We start from the raw sequence: 17,169 nt of genomic DNA, 5'->3' as shown, positions 1-17,169 counted from the left end.
AAGGAGTGTTGGGATTCAATAAAAGTCTCACATTGGAAAGATTTGGGAAAGATCATGGAATTAAAAAGGATGTAAGATATCTCTATTGGCATGAGGCCTTTTGGAGAGATTCTAAGAGTAAAATCATGAGGGCCTAGACCCAAAGTGGACAATATCATGTTATTGTAGAGATATGTAGATATCCTTTTACACAACAATGAACGTGGAAGAAAATTACTGCATGAATGCTCCTTAAAATAGGGTATTAACATGATTCATGATCTGTTTAGCGCATTAAAAGAGATATTCAAACAATAGAGAAGAAATCAAAGCATACATTTCCTTAAACATGTTATTAGCATTTTATAGGATCTTATTATTGAACTAAGGTTAAGGTGACCAGATGTTTGCGGAGAATGTCCAGAGCGGGTTAGGTTGACCGGATGCTCCCGGAGAAGGTCTGGAGTAGATCAGGATGACTGGATGCTCGCGGGGAGACCCGAAGCGAGTCAGGGTAACTGAATGTTCACGGGGAGGCCCGAAGCAGGTCAAGAGTGACTAGATACTCATAGAGAGACCTAGATCATGAGAGTAATTGTGGTCCTTCATTTAAGGGGAGGATTGTTGGGATTCAATTAAAGTCTCATATTAAAAAGATTTGGGAAAGATCATGGGATTAAAAAGGATGTAAGATATCTCCATTGACATGAGGTCTTTTGGAGAGAGCATAAGAGTAAAGTCATGAGGGTCTAGGCCTAAAGTGGATAATATCATGTTATTATGAAGATATGTGAATATTCTTTTATACAACAATGATCATGAAAGAAAATTACTGTATGGATGTTCCTTAAAACACGGTATTAGCATGATTCATTTTCTGTTTAGCACAATAAAAAAAAATATTCAAACAATGAAGAAGAAATCAAAGCATACATTTCCTTAAACATGTTATTAACATTCTATAGGATCTTATTATTGAACTAAGGAAGTAGGAACGTGGCTTTTAGTGTCCAAACCCTGTAGACTTTAAAGTTAGGGACGACGATTCCTCTCGTTTTTTTCCAAGTTTCTCCTCAACCTCCTCTCCTAATTCCTATTTATTAGTTGTTTCAAGACTAAGTCCAAATTTTTTTTTCAATGTATTACCAAGTTTATCTATTTATTTATGACTCATAATTTGTTTGAATCAAATAATTTATTATAGTATATTTTAAATCCTATCCGATTTAATTAGTCATTCATATATTTACTTTCAATTGAAATAAATAATTTATTATCATATATTTTAAATCGATTTAATTAATCATGTTACATATTTATTTTCAATTCTACCTTACAGCCTTCTAAATTAGGGCACTTATATTCAGTATCAAATAACTTTTTATATATATATCATCCTTGTAATTAAACTAGGTCCATGTTTAAATAATTTAATACTAAATATGTTATATCCATAAGTGTAATTAAAACTAGATCCTATATTTAATAATTTAATTCTAATTATTTTAAATCTCATACATGTTATAAGGACTGGATCCCATATCCATATAAGCTAATATTAATTAAATCTTATTTACCACATTATGAGAGAGACATAAATGTTATAATTATTTATTTATCATTTCTATTATTTTATCTTATTTAAATTAAATAATTTATTTACCTACATGACTGGTTTCGAGACACTACACTAATAAAGTTATTTAAATACAATTATCTAGATAATATTAGGATTTACTAACTTTATCCGAGCATAGAACATCTCTATTTTTTGCATTAAGTAAAAGTTGATATTGTTAAAAAAAAAAAAACTTCTATAATATGTTTCATGCCTCTACGATTTAATGAAGTTGGTACCCAAATGAGTGATTAGTTCAATAAATTTTGGGATCAATTTTTAACTAGTATAAAATATCTCATTGAGTGTATGATTTCTTATGTAGAGGGTTGTTGTGTTAAGAAAAATATCTTCAGTAATTTATTTATTTGTATTGTATCGTAGGATCAATGACTAATTTGGATGTGCGATTTTCTAATCTATAATATTTTTCATGCAGATTACACATCCTATAAATAATTCATCTTCAAATTAACATAGCTATCATTATAACATGCACTATTAGAAAAATTACGAGGCAAACTAATAAAAATATAGATTTTCTATCCCGATGAGTGACTTGAAATATACAATTAAAAATCTAAATGAACATAAAACTCTAATAAGTAAATTATTTTTAACCCTAAGTTTAAAGGAAAATTAATTCTAATATAGGGTTTTGCTTATGAAATTGATTTTAATTCAAAAAGTTGTTTAAAACTTATGGAAGTTATAGAATCATACGGGAATTTTATTGTTGGGCTTATTTGTATTGGACCTAAATCATTTCATTGCTTTCATAATTCGCTATTAGTCAACCCATAATCAAGCATTTTCTAAAGAAATAACATCAATCCTCTTGTTTTTGAAGAAACCAAATATTAACATTTTATCATAATATTCATGTAGGTAACATTTTTTTTTATCCAATGAAAATTAAGATTGTAACCCAACCTAATTTTCAATTAAAATCAATTTCAAATATAACAGCATCCACACCCATTTTCTTATTTAAAATATATAATTTAGAATAAAAAATTTATTTTTATTAAATTTAAATAGCTATTTTTCATTACACCATACATCAGTTTCTTTATTTTTTTTTCTCTCTTCTCTATAATATTTAGTGAATATAATTCATTTCTTAAATTGAGAAAAATACTATTCATAAATTTAAAATTTAGAAAATAGATAGGGTAACTAATGTATAAATTTATTAACTATCATACTTAAAATTTAAGATAAAATCTATAAATATGTCCTCCTTAATGACTAAAAATACATCTATACATGCATGCATGTGATAATTAATAAGCTAGTACATCAATTTAATTTGATGCTAATTAATTTTAAAAATTTGTTATTTATAATTGCTTAGTGTAAATTTTTTTGAAATAAAAAATATTTTAAAAAAATAATAGAGACTAAGAAACTTATAAACTAATTTTAAAATTATAACCAACTAAAAAATTTATCCAATGAAATAAATTGAAAAAAGGTATTTTTAATATTTTAATGTTATATGATCAAATAGATAAGGGATTGATTAGAAAAAAAAATTATCTAAATTTAATACATTTTTAACTTAAGAAAATAAATGTATATTTATTAAGAATTATTTACAATAGTAGTTAAAGTATAATGATATATATATATATTTTTTTTTGACAAATTACTTCTGTGACCCTTAAACTTTTCAATTGCCTATTTTTACCTAAACAAATTAACTCTTAAACTTTTTCAATCATCTATTTTTAGCTCTCCAATTTTTTTTTTTTTTGAACAAATCAGTCATTCAATTTTTTTAACTGGTCATTTGTGACCCCTTCATTAAGTTTTTCTGAAAAGATTGATAAAAATTACGAAGCATGCCTCTTGCGTACCTTTTAGAGGGGTAAAAGACATCCATCATCCGTACAGTGTTCAATCAAAATATCGTGGCCATCCTCGCAATTTCCAAGATGCTGGTTTCCAGGGAGATCTTCACCAGTGAGGTCGTTGCTAGCGTGTCACAACTGCATTCCATCGTCGCGCCTCCGCTGGATCCGGTTGGGCTTCCGCCATAAGGAGTGGATGCGGTCGATTCACCACCAGCGAGGTTGTCATCACCGTCGGACTCTAAAGAGGAGGTAGCAACAACAGGGGTAGTGGCCTTCTACGGAAGGGTGTTGTCAACGTTGTATTCTACAATTTCACTTTATCAATGCTGCTACTAGTATGAGATCTACTGTCTCTTCTATGTTTTACTCCTCTAAAAGACACGCAGGAGGTATGCTTCGTAGTCTCCGTCAATTTTTTCTTAAAAACTTGATGGAGGGCTGCAAGTGACCAGTTAAAAAAGTTGAATGGCTGATTTGTTCGGAAGAAAATTTGGAGGGCCAAAAATAGACGATTGAAAAAGTTTAAATAGTTGTTTAATGTGATCATTGCTTGAAATGCCTCTTTTGATGGTACATTTGCAGCTATGTGGCCATCATGTAGCTCTGGATCTTTTTCATTATCATTGTTCATTACTGATTGGATAATTTCTTCGTCTGTAAGTGATTCCATAACTACTGCATCATTCTCACTAGGATAATTCAAAAGATGTTTGATATCCATCATATTTTTATAGTGCAAATTAGAAATGACATCACTCAATTCTTAGATGTGTTCATCTAATTGACCAACTTCTAGTTCAAGAACATTATCTTCTTATGACGGAATTTTGCAATGCCGAAAACAATTTGCAATTGTTGTTGCCTTCACATCAAATTTCCAAACCATGCTAGCAAAATCAATAGCATTCAAAATATATATTTTTTTAAGATTTGGTGCTTCAACCTCAAGGCCCTGCAATATGCTAGAATAAAAATGACGATGATAATGTGCTTTCAATGCTCGAATAATCCTAGCATCACATGGTTAAATCTTAGACGTTATATTAGGAGACAAGAAAAATAATTCTACATTTCTCAAGCCTTCAACTACTTTTGGATGAGCTGGACAATTGTCTACTATCAAAAGAACAACTAAGATGTTTATGCTCACATTTTTAAAGCATCTAAGATTTGCATACTTATAACCTAAAGAGGTACTTTGTCAGATCTATCATTATTGCAACAAACAACAATAGTAATTCTCTCTTTGTCTTTTTTACGTCCTTCTAGCTGCTTGGTAGCAAATGAATAGTCAACTTCCAATTGATAAAATAATTCAGTTTCATCCATATTATAAATATCTTTCAACTAAAATTGATCGAGTTTTGACCGTATTTTGGGTTAAGCATTTTCAATGTTCTCTAGTATAGTTGAGTCACTTTCACAGAATCGTTGTTGGTAAGACTTTATTCTATATACCTTGCCTTAAACATTTTAACCATCCACTAGAAAAGTTAAATTGTAGACTAGTTTCACTATACATTTTTTGCAAAAATTATTTTGTTTTTTCTTGGATAATTTCTCCGAACATATTCACCTTCTCTTGCCTTTGAAGAAACCACTTATACAAAGCTTTCTCTAACTCAGGGTACTTTATAGATTTGTATCTTTTAACATAACTGTTTCTCATCTCATTAAATAAATATTTAGATGATCTTTTGAGAATGTTTGAGATTGTCGACTGACTAATAGACAAATCAAATTTTTATTACACCCATACATGCATATCTTTTTGGTTAATAGTTGAATGCTCCTTATGCTCATAAATTAGATTCCTCATTTTGTCAATCAAAGTTGATTTTTTTACTCCTTTCAAATGATGAGAATGAAGAAAAGAATTTGTATGTTTGGAATGTATCTTATACTTTTCACATTCTAGTACATAAAACAAGTTAAAAGAATGTATAGTATACAATGTATATACATAAATTTAATGTATTATTCATTGAAAAAATTAAAATTTTCTATATTTAAATAATATTTTAATTGATGTCTTTTGATTTTTCTTATTACATATAATGTACAGGACTATGTAGATTGTACATGAACTCAATGCATTAAGTTTCACTAAAAAAAAAAAAATTAAACTTCTCCAAATTCAAGTAATACCTTAATTGATGATTTTTACTTTTTCTTACCACCTACAATGTATACATTTTACTGATGAATTTTAGGGCATGTTTGGTTCGGGGTTATCGTTGATAACCTTAGTTGGTTATCAACGATAACCTTATTTGGTTTAAATAATTGGTGATACCTAGTAATGCAACATTCCCACCACATCAGCAATTAAGGAATAGAACCAGGAATCAGAAAACCTTGGAAATCTTAGGTTTTCTGTGATTCCAGGGTTATCAATATTTTTTTTTTCCAAAAATACCCTTCAAAGAGCAGGAGATAAGCAAGAGCAGGTTTTCTGTCGCTCCGCCGCTTGCTCTCCTGCTCATGGCAGGAAGTGGAGGACGTCAAGGTGGTGATGAAGCTTCTTCCTATCTTCACATCGACCATCATGCTTAGCTGCTGCATTGCGCAGCTCTTGACCTTCTCGGTGCAGCAGGCAGAGACGATGGACATGCACGTAGGCAGGCTCACGGTCCTGCCGGCGTCGCTGCCGGTCTTCCCCGTCGTCTTCACCATGGCCATCGCGCCGCTATATGACCACGCAATCGTGCCCCTCGCGCGCCGCGCGACGGGGAACGAGATAGGCATCACGCACTTGCAGAGGATCGGGTTCGGGCTGGTGCTCTTGGTAGTAGCGATGGCGATGGCGGTGGTGGCGAAGGCGAAGCGGGTGGCGAGGCAGGTGGGGGAGGGGTCTGAGGGCCCGCTGTCGATCACATTCTTCTGGGTGGCGTTCCAATACCTTTTCTTGGGCTCGGTGGACTTGTTCACGCTAGTTGGGCCGCTGGAGTTCTTCTTCAGCGAGGCGTCGGCGACGATGCGGTCGCTGGCGACGTCACTGTCGTGGGCGTCACTGGCGTCGGGATACTACCTGAGCTCGGTGCTGGTGTCGGTGGTGAACCGGGTGACACGCGACGGAGGGCGCGGGAGATGGCTGTCGGGGGACAGCCTCAACCAGTACCATCTCTCCCATAGGGTCGCGCGACACCGTGTCGTCGCGATGTAGGCGGAGAAGGGGAAGGAGAGGTGGATGGAGGCGCTGGAGGAGCTGTGGAGGGTGAAGTGGTGAAGCGCAGGAAGGGGAGGCGGGCGGAGGGACACCGGCGGCTTGGGGAGAAGCTGTCGGCGAAAAAAAAATTGGGGAGGAACCCTAGAGAAAATAAAATCTATTAAAATAATTAAAAATTTTAATCACATATCTAAATATATATAAATTTTAAATATATATAATAAGTTAATTACATATCTAATTATATTTTAAAAATATATAAATTTATTTTAAAATTTAAAATTTATAAATCAATTTTATTTATTTATTATATATATTATCAACTTATTCATTAATATAATAATAATAATAATTATTATTAATAATTTCATAACCTTGGTTATGTGATTACCAAATAATCACATAACCAAGATTATATACGGTAACTTAAACCAATTAATTGTTGCTAATTTAATAATCTAATCATCAATTACATTCACTCTAATTGGATTATCAGCAGGCAAGAGCGACATGGGTGGGGACAAGAGGATTTGGATTTCTAGGGTTTCAACTTTCAGGGACAACTCGCGACGATGCTGCCGGAAGGAGCACAATGGAGTGGTCTGTTATTGATTGGATTAGGATTGGTTGCAATCCGATATCCGTCAACCCGCAATTTGTTAGGCATCCGATTGCGGATTACCTATTTGAGGCTCTCACACACACTCACTCTGTCACTCCGCCGCCGCCGCTCTCCAAACCCTATTTCCCATTCCGATCTCCCTATTCATCTCATCTCCGTTCTTCCAGATCGAGCGACGATCCAAGAGAAACCGTCGGTCCTCTCTTTCGCCCTGCAAATTGCTCCCCATCCCTTGTCCTCCTCTCCGGACACTCCCACGGGCGACGCTGTAGGAATTGGCCTTCCCTGGCGTACTCCTCACGGCAGATCTGCGCCAGCTCTGGGATTCTGAATCAACGTCTTCTGCCAACTTCTGGGTCATCTCCGTCGTCCACCCCGGAGTCAGGTCGCAACGCCTCTAACACCGATCTCTCTTCCTCTCTCGATCTGCGTTTTTTTCTAATTCCCCAACGTCTCGCCTCATAATCACTGTCGTTTATTCAACTTTTTTGGCTTCTGGATTTTATTTTTCTCTTTCTTCGTGGCACCTTTGGATCCTGTTTTATTGCAGTAATTTATACAATTTGTGAAGGCTTAGTTTTCCGACATTGGCTTGGTGATACAGGCTCAAAATCTTTTTCCCAGCAAATAGCAGCAACTTTTTTATTATTATTATTATTTTTGGCATGATGCTTAGGCAAATATTGCGGGGTAAGGAATAAAGTAGGAAGCAAAGAACAATAACATACATCACGAGATGGGCTGGTCTTGTGATAATGAGTTGGTTGTTGTCGGCTTGGATCAAAAGGGAACAAAGAGAGCCTTAGGTGTGAGGTTGTGAGCTTTCTCTACTAACCATTGTGCTAACTTTCCAATTCATAGCACTGAGTTGGAATCAGGAGATCACTGACACAGTGAAGGATTTCTTTTTTGACTTAAAGGAGGCTCTTATTCTGGTTTTGGAGTCTGGTAGTAGCCCTACTATCCCAACTAGAATTTAACTGCTCCAACATTGAATGACATGAAACAATTATACATGGCAGTACCACATCCATCAGTAGCAGTTGGTAGTTGGTCAGAATGTTTGGAGTTTGTCCTCAAGGTCACAGTATCATCAGAGGAGTTTATTCTGTAAATGAGACTGCTATTAGCCACATGTCAGAAAAGAACAACAATATTTCCTGCATTTTATAACCGATTGTTGTCTGCCAAAGTGAAACTACAGTATCTGTATTGAAAAGAAAGGTTAGATGATGAATTACTTTCCTTGACAAGAGCATTGATATAGTCTTGCTTTATGCTTTACAAGTTGGACAATAGAACTTTTTGATGTACTATTTGGGTTGGAGAGATTCATCCAACCTTTGCTCATTACATAAAATGTCAATGACTGGTTTTATTGAAGCGTCTCAAGGTGGAAAACATGCTCATTAGATTGGGATGAACTTGAAATGCTGGAAGTTTATCAACCTTAACATCCTCTCCGCTCTGATAGAAGAACAACCATGGATCAGTTCAGTGTAGTGGCATTAGGTCTTCAATCTTAAATTAACAGTTGGGAAATAAAAACAAAAAACACATGGACCTCAAGTTGTTTCTAATCTATTTTGACTCGTGTTATGATCTGCGACACTCCTGTTGGAAGCTGAAAGTTAAAGTTGAATTTTGCAGGTAGCAAACTTTATTGTAGAGTGACTGAGTGAGATGTTCCAGCTTGGCCAGAGAAATGAAGATAAGCTGAGTATTATTTGGCTTATCCATGGAACTTCAGGAAGAAGAAAAAAACATTCTGTTCATTCTGTCTTTGGCATGGGAGGAATTGGAAAAATAAGTAAGTAAAATTTATCTTTTCTTATATCTCAATTACGGTTATTAGTTATGTTTTTAATATCAAAAATTTCAATTGCGTGCAACTTTATGTTTAGATCACCAACCCTAAATTGAGCTATAAAAAAATTAGGCTTGAATTTTTTTACCATACATTCCCATGCTGAAACAAATACATTGCATCTTTCTTTTTCAATGATTTTCTTTTTGATAATCTCTCGCTGCTTTACTGGTTTTCAATGATTTTCTTTTTCAAGTTAGTGGATGACTAGTAGGAATAAGAATGATTGATTTAAGTACGATGGATTATAGGATAAATTTAGATGTAAAATCATATTTGATTTCGTACTGTAATTTTTTGGGCCAGATAAAGGTCTATTTTAGAACAAAGGGGAGGAAAGGTGCGACGTTCTTCTTTTTGGATAATTTTTAATAAGTTTAACTACAAATGATGCTTATAGGTTGATTTTGTAATAATACAAGTTATTTATAGAGTTTAGGTCTATATTTGCTTACCCCTTTATTTTGCTCTAATTTTTTTTATATATTGTAATTACTTTTATTGAAGTTTAAAACAAATCAATTCAAGAAGATTAACTAATTCTCATTTTTGCTTTATGCCGTATTATGTGGTAGTTAAAGCTCATTTTTCATACATTATTAATTTGACACTGCTACATCTTGGTTTATTATTAGTGCTTCAAATTATAGCTTTTATGGGTTTACCTTTTGAACATAAAGTTGCTTATTGTTGTATTTACCTGTTAAATTATTTAATTATAAATACTAATTTTAAAGTTTCCTTTTCAATTATTTCATAGACAGAAGCTATTTTTTAATTATTGGCCACAATATCTAACATCACCTTATATATATATATATATATATATATATATATATATAAAATAAAGTAGAAAAATATAGCAACAAGTTTATCATAGCCATTCTATATATGTTAATTAATTAATTAATTTATTAACTCTCATTTGTTATTTAGGATAAAATTTAAAAAATATTTGGCTAATTAATGATTAATTAAAAATGTTACATAATTAACCACTATAATATAAATTAATTAAAAATCATTAATGATTTGTTATTTATTCATGTGGAGAGTTTTTAAAATATAAGAATTATCAATTAATTATTGTTTAAATTATAACTAACAAGAGTACTGAGGTACTTGAGCTATATTCGTGAATATGGACTGCACTATACAAGATATCCTGTTGTGATCGAAGGATACAACGATGTAAGTTGGATATTTGATATAAAAGACTCTAAGTGTACGAGTGCATATGTCTTCACTCTAGCAGGTGCAGCCATTTCCTGGAAATATTCTAAGCAAATCGTAATAGCCAGATTCATGATGGAATTTGAGTTTGTAGCTTTTGACAAATGTGATGAAGAAGCTGAATGACTACAATAATTCTTAGAAGATATTTCACGATGATCGAAACCTGTGCCTACGATTTGCATACGTTGCGATAGTCAATCAGTAATCGGTCGGGCACAGAGCCATCTGTATAATGGTGAATCTAGACATATACGTAGTAGATATAATACTATTAGACAACTACTCTTAATGAGAATTATCACTGTTGACTATGTGAAGTTAAAAGATAACCTAGCGGATCCGCTAACCAAAGGGTTAAATTGAGAGATAGTTGCAAGCTCCTCACGAGGAATGTGCTTTATGTCATTGTCAGCGATCAGTGCAGAAGACACCCAATCTATGCTGACTGGAGATCCTAAGAATTAGATTCAAAGGAACAACTAATCTGCACCGGCTATACATACTGTGGGGAATAATCCAATGAAACAGTAACTAGACCAGAGTAAGTCAATGAACTTTTAATGATCAAGAAGAGTAGATGACAACTCTTGAGGGATCATCTATGCGAGAAAGAAGTGAGGTCGCTTGGAAAAGAATTGGAGACATAATTCCTAAAGCTTCTCACAAAACCAGACGTGTTCATGGCTAAGAACGAACACACTCATGAAAATTGAGTTGTATCAGGGAGAGTCTTGGGTGAAATTTGTTATTGTTTTCATAGACGGCAGTATAGTTCAAGGATATCGTGTTTACTATCAGCTAGTAAGCAACCAAATCTTCACAAGGGAAGGTTCAAAGGGTAAAAATTTGATTTAACTGCTGAGTGCTATCACATACCCTATCTCTATTCATGTGGAGGATTGTTAAATATGTGAATGGAGAAGAGGCGGAAGAAGAGAGAGTCTCTATTATGAATGAGACTTTAGTCTCACATTGGAAGTTTCAAGGTTTGTTGATTGATTTATATTGATTTACATGTATTGAGGATGAGAACAAATGCATGGGGAGAGACTCTTTCATGCGTGGGTGTGCAGGGGGGTGCAAATCCAGGGTCCGGATTGCACTGAATCATGTTGACTCGTGTGCGGGCACGACCTGCGTGCGTCGAATGCCGCACTGGTCGAGATAAAATTCACTCAAGTGGAACAACCAACGTTTTGCCATGTAAATTTTTTGCTGCTGTGGAACGGATGTATTAAATTTGAGATTAATGTAGAATCTAAACGTTCGAGTAATAATGAGTGAAACAGTAGACGTTTCACTGCTCGGCTAGTAATGGTCATTAATCGACCATTAACACTATCGTTGATCTGAGCTCCTATATAAGGAGGCTGCGATCATAGGCAGAGAAGACACGCAAGAAGCAAGCAGAAGCTCCCCGTCTCATTCCCCTCCTCTGTCATGCTACTCTTGCTCGGCAGAGTGCCCTTGATAGCGATCGGGTGCCACTCAGTTCGTCGTGACCACCAGCGCTTGGTAGGGATCACAGTCAAACCGTTGTATCCTTGGAAACAAACGATCCGAGTAAGCCTCGAAGCACAGCCGGAGGTGAGGGCGAATCTGTTTCAAGGAAATTGCGACTCTTGCAGGCCTTGGTCAGCTCGTCTGGTCAGTCTCTCTGCCCTCTGGTTGGCCGACCTGCTCGCTCGGCTGATCCGCCCTCCGCTTGGCCGACCTGCCCGCTTGGCTAATTCGCCCTTCGCTTGGCCGATCTGCCCTTTGCGTGGTCGATCTGCTCGCTCGGTCGATCCGCCCTCTGCTTGGCCGATCTACCCTCTGTATGGTCGACCTGCCTGATCGGTCGATCCGTCCTCCGCTTGGCCGATCTGCCCTTTGTGTGGTCGACTTGCCTGCTCGGCTGATCCGCCCTCCACTTGGCTAACCTGTCCTCTTGGCCGATTCGCCCTCTTCTTGGCTGACCCGTCCTCTTGGTTGATCCGCCCACTTGGCAACACAGATCTATTGCTTGGTCGATCTGCCCTCTACTTGGCCGACTTGTCCTCTGGGTCGATTCGTCCGCTCGGCAACACAGACTAGCAGCTCAGTCGATCTTCTTGCTTGACAATTCTTCGACTCGTAGCAGAAATCAGCCCTTGCTGACAACTTGAGATTATCCGCTCAGGTCATCTCGATTGTAAGTTGAATTTAATTCAGAGCAGTTTAAATTTAGCTAATACGTTGTATATTTCCGGTAACAGATTGTTTGTATCCAACAATCTTGAAACAAATTCGATTATGTTGAGATGACCACAAATTCTACAAGAGTTCAGAGAGAAAATTGTTCTCTTAGGCTACTGTGAAAGCTAAAGTGGTCGAGCATGGTCAAAGCTCGAAACGGAAGAACCCTAAGTCTTCCAAGATGGGATCCAGAGGAGGCATCAGTAAGAAGTTCTCTGGGAAGTACTTCAATTGTGACAAAGTGTGTCACAAATCTTCGGAGTGCAGAAAGCCGAAGAAGCAAGAGGGCAACCTGAATGAGGGACTAGAAATGAACGACTTTTGCGTAGTGGTCTCTAAGTTGAACCTGATCGGTTCAAACTCGCGGCAGTGGTGGATCGATATTGGAGTCACCAGACATGTCTGTTGCAATAAGGAGTTGTTTCACAACTTTGAAGAAGTCACTTGAGACAAGCTGTTCATAGGGAACTCGGCAACCTCGGACATCTTGGGTCAAGAAAAGGTGGTGCTGAAGATGATCTTGCGTAAGGACTTTACTCTGAACAATGTGCTGTATGTTTTAGAGATTTGGAAGAATCTAGTGTCTGAATCACTGCTAAGCAAGCATGACTTCCGCATTATTTTTGAGTCGGAAAGAGTTGTGTTATCCAAAAATGGAGTGTTTGTAGGAAGGGCTATATTTGATGGACTGTTTAAGTTTAATGTAATGACGATTAGACCTAAGATAAATAAAACTGAAAGCTCTTCCACTTATATGCTTGAGTCTTCGTATTTGTGGCCTGGTAGATTAGGACATGTTAACTACGATGTATTACATTGATTAATAAACATGAAGAGCATATCTACATTTCATCTTGACCCGAAATATAAGTGTGAGATTTGTATTGAAGCGAAATTGACGCGGTCATTCTTTCAACATATTGAAAGAAGTAACAAATCACTTGACCTAATCCACACTGATGTATGCGATCTGAAAGGTACGTCAATACGTGGTGGTAATAAATATTTTATCATTTTTATAAATGATAACATAAAATATTATTATGTGTATTTTTTCAAAAGTCAAAAGTAAGGATGAAATTATAGAGAAATTTATAATAACATTTTATTTGTAGAACACGAGGATGAAATTATAGAGAAATTTATAATAACATTTTATTTGTATAACCGTGTTCATGTGCATAATCATGGAAGTATTTTTGTTTTGCACTCATGTTTTGTGGCGTTCACTTCCTAGCTTTGTGTCTCTATGCTACAATGAATTTGGTGATCAGTAATATGAGCTACAAAATATTAATGTTTCATGTGGAAATTTACATGCTAAACTGAAATCATGTTGGCATTTGCACTAGTTGTCCTGTTGCATTCTCTTCGCTCCTCCAAGTCGGTAGTCATCTGCTTTTACTCTCAAGACCATCTGACACATGCTTCAATAAATTCTTTTTTAGTATTTGGTTTGGTGCCTTTGGTTTCATATTATCTAGTACCAGTTCAAGGCATAGGTCTTACCTAGGACCTGTTATTGTATTGTGGCCCCAAAAACTTTAATATTTTTTTAATATTACTTATATTAAATTAATTATTAATTAATTTTTTTACTTACATATTTTATTTTTTTAAACTAGCAAACACTTCTTCTTTCACATTGATATATATTTTTTTAATCCAACTGATTCTTACTTTTTCGCATTGATTTCTTTAAAAATACGCCCTTTTAAAAATACACCGTTCTCCCTAGTAGTTCATTGATCTCATGTTCTTTTACTCCCTTGTGGTAATTAATCTCACCCTTTCTCTCTTTTGTCGATGATGTTGTTGCACTCTTTCTATCTCTCGTCAGTCTCACTGGTGATTTGATCTCTTAAAGGATTTCATTCTCCTTTCTGGTAAGTGATCTTTCTTCCTTACCCTTTCTTCCTCTTGTATAGGAGTAGAAAGTAGGAGTTCCTCATCCATTCAACACAAAACAGCACACATCTTCCTTGATAGCAATAAGAAGGAAGGATTCTTCTTCTGAATGTTAAGTGAGTTTATTTTCACGATCAAGTACTAGATTCTCGTGTTAATCGATCGAGTTATAAGTGTACTTGTTCTCACCATCAAGTTTCAGACTCTTGTGTCGAGCGATCGAGTTATAAGTTTCAGACTCTCGTGTTGAGTGGTCTAGTTATATGTGATCATGCCTAAGTTTCAGATTCTTAGGCTGTTCAACCACGTTATAAAGACACTCATCCACGCGCTTAAATATTGGACACTTATAACGCTGATGGATTAGTGGCTCCTTAGGGGTCTCTCGAGCCTTTAAACCATGGGCTTGTATGTTGAAAGCTTTTCAAACGCTTAGGGTGATATTTGTTGATGTGGGAAGTATCCGACGATTGAATCAGTGTTTTGATTATGTCAAAGGGTTCAAGTTAAGTTGTTTTGTTATCTAATGAGCTTAAACAAGTGTGCAGGAAAGTCCTAACTGCGGTTAGGCAGGTGGAAAATCCTAAGGGACGGTAACCTTAGGTCATAGGAGGTGGTAACCCTAGGTTGAGGAAAAACCCTAGGGGGTGGTAACCATAGGTGGAGGAGAAATCTTAAGGAGGGGTAATTTTAGGTCCTAGGGGGTGGTAACCCTAGGTGGAGAAAAATCTTAAGGGGTGGCAACCTTAGATCCTAAGGGGCGTTAACCCTAGGTGGAGAAAAACCCTAGGGGGTGGTAACCCTAGGTCCTAGAGGGTGGTAACTCTAGGCGCAAAGTCCAGTTGGTCTGGAGGACCGGACTGACATCAGGTAAATCTTCTGAGAGGAGTAGGTGAGGACGTGTTCCCTGCAGAGGGAACAGTAGGCGACAGGTCGACTTAGGGTTTCTGGTCGAAAATTCAAAATCAGACTCGGACAGTCCGATGACTATCAAATCACTTAATTTGTCATATTTTATGTGTGTTAACTTTGTCTTGTAGGGTATGTCTATGTTGGGTGAACTAACATGCTTTGCAGGGACAAATGAGCAAGGCAAGCCTCGGATGAACAGTATGCGGGGCGTCTCCATGGAGCTTGGAGGTGCCTCGGGTGTAGAATGTGAGCTGGTCGCGAAGCAGTGCTGGAGGCGCCTCGGAGGGAGTTGGAGGCGCCTTGGACCAAGGCTGAGAGGCGCCTTGGAGTGACTTGAAGGCGCCTTCAAGCTGATAAGGTGCGACGAGTTCAGCAGTGATTCACGCGGGCGACTCGGGAGGCCTGGAGGTGCCTCGGACAGGCTTGGAGGCGCCTCCAGCAGTGTATAAAAGAGGACCTCGAGGTAGCAGTTAGCACACAACAAGAAAAGCAATCATTACGCTGCCAGCGAGAAGTTCTAACGAAGCTGTAACTTGACGCCGACGACCCCAGAGCTCAGAATCTACTATTAATCTTGTCGTTGGTATATTTCATTATTATTTGTACTTGAAATTTGTAACTATCTTTACGAGATTATAGTTGTTACCCAACGTAAACGTTCAACGAGCGTGGGCCTTGGAGTAGGAGTCGACACAGGCTCCGAACCAAGTAACTACTTATGTTTGCGCGTGCTCTTTTCTTTACTTAATTCCGTTGTGTATTTTTGACTTTGTTTTAAATCGAACGAAATAGCCATGAGCGCTATTTATCTCTCCTATAGCACTTCTCGATCCAACAATATTTGCCTGAGTGGTTGTTCAGTTAGGCATCACTCGAATAAACTTGATAAGTAAAATGATGCAAGTCCAAGGAAAGGAAAGGACATGGTAAAATGCTAGGAGTTACAAACGTTGAAGATATAAAAGCAGAAGAAAATATATGCAATCAAACACCGCAAGTCATTAAGATTTTATATAGCCATAGAAAATGTCAAAAGAAACACCAAGCAAAGTTAGGAAAAACGTCCTCCGAAATATTTTTCAAGATCTTCTGGCGCTGGATAAAATTTTTAGGAATATTAGCTATCAGAGAGCCTCCTTCCCTCAGCTATTTGATGGTCCTCTTTGCTCCATAGCTAAACATTTTAAAAGTTCGATCGGTGAGTATTTGATTGAAGTCCTTCGAGCGTAGATGCTCCACCCTAAAAGCGTATAGTCGATCGAGCTCTCCTTCTTTGTAGCTAGCGCACTCGACTTTCGAGGCCTCTAGCTCGTCCTTTAAAGCCTCTAGCTTGGCTTCTTTTTAATCAAAGTCCTGTTGTTTCTGTTTAAGCTGAAGGTCCTTACCAATTTGCTCAACCATTCGGTTGATATGTTTCCGCTGCTTCTTCCAGCTTTCTTGGCAAGAGCCCGATCCTCCTTATTCTTGAGGTCTAGGCCATCTATGACTCATAAGTTTCTGAGTGTTGGCTGATTAGAGGCGTGACATGAAAGTTTATACTTGTTTCTAGAGCCTTCCGAGTTGGAACTTGGTCATGACTTTTATCCTTTTCCACTATGAGGGCCCGCTCGATCTCTTTTAGTAGCTCTGATTGGCTTTCTAGTTCTCTTTTTAGTTGGGCTACTTCAGCTGGTAGCCGCTCAGCTGAACTCTGAGACTCAGTCCAAATATGTACAGTATGCCCTCAGTTAGTAACTTATGAATGTGGTATTTTAGATTGGACAGTTGATCAGAGGTTGTTAG

The 17,169-nt window shown here is 36.8% G+C and overlaps 2 protein-coding genes across 3 annotated transcripts; both read left to right on the top strand.

The window, feature by feature from the left end:
- The first annotated feature begins 5,971 nt into the window (after positions 1-5,971).
- Positions 5,972-6,622, top strand: LOC122026809 (protein NRT1/ PTR FAMILY 4.6-like). Its single transcript, XM_042585523.1, has one exon. It carries the CDS (start codon positions 5,972-5,974, stop codon positions 6,620-6,622), a length of 651 nt encoding a protein of 216 aa, XP_042441457.1.
- Positions 6,623-7,202: 580 nt separating this feature from the next.
- On the top strand, positions 7,203-16,201 carry LOC122027250. Of its 2 annotated transcripts, XR_006124332.1 has the most exons (3): positions 7,319-7,632; positions 8,898-9,057; positions 15,553-16,201. XR_006124332.1 is itself a non-coding variant. In XM_042586177.1 (2 exons), the coding sequence occupies exons 1-2, from the start codon at positions 7,218-7,220 to the stop codon at positions 8,927-8,929; spliced, it is 447 nt and encodes a 148-aa protein (XP_042442111.1). In that variant the 5' UTR covers positions 7,203-7,217; the 3' UTR covers positions 8,930-9,057. The 2 variants fall into 2 exon arrangements, 1 of the variants encoding a protein (XP_042442111.1); XM_042586177.1 differs by lacking the exon at positions 15,553-16,201 and having other exon boundaries at positions 7,203-7,632.
- The last annotated feature ends 968 nt before the right edge of the window (positions 16,202-17,169 follow it).

This window comes from Zingiber officinale, chromosome 10A (genome assembly GCF_018446385.1).
Source record: "Zingiber officinale cultivar Zhangliang chromosome 10A, Zo_v1.1, whole genome shotgun sequence".
Classification (NCBI taxonomy): domain Eukaryota; kingdom Viridiplantae; phylum Streptophyta; class Magnoliopsida; order Zingiberales; family Zingiberaceae; genus Zingiber; species Zingiber officinale.
Note: the sequence above shows the minus strand (reverse complement) of the source record. Positions and strands in the feature narration are given on the sequence as shown.

Excerpts from the sequence above, each read along its gene's own strand:
- LOC122026809 (XM_042585523.1), top strand. The coding sequence starts at position 5,972 with ATGAAGCTTCTTCCTATCTTCACATCGACCATCATGCTTAGCTGCTGC.
- LOC122027250 (XM_042586177.1), top strand. The coding sequence starts at position 7,218 with ATGGAGTGGTCTGTTATTGATTGGATTAGGATTGGTTGCAATCCGATA. Across the intron at positions 7,633-8,897 it reads GTCGTCCACCCCGGAGTCAG|GTAGCAAACTTTATTGTAGA; the intron begins GTCGCAACGCCT and ends TGAATTTTGCAG.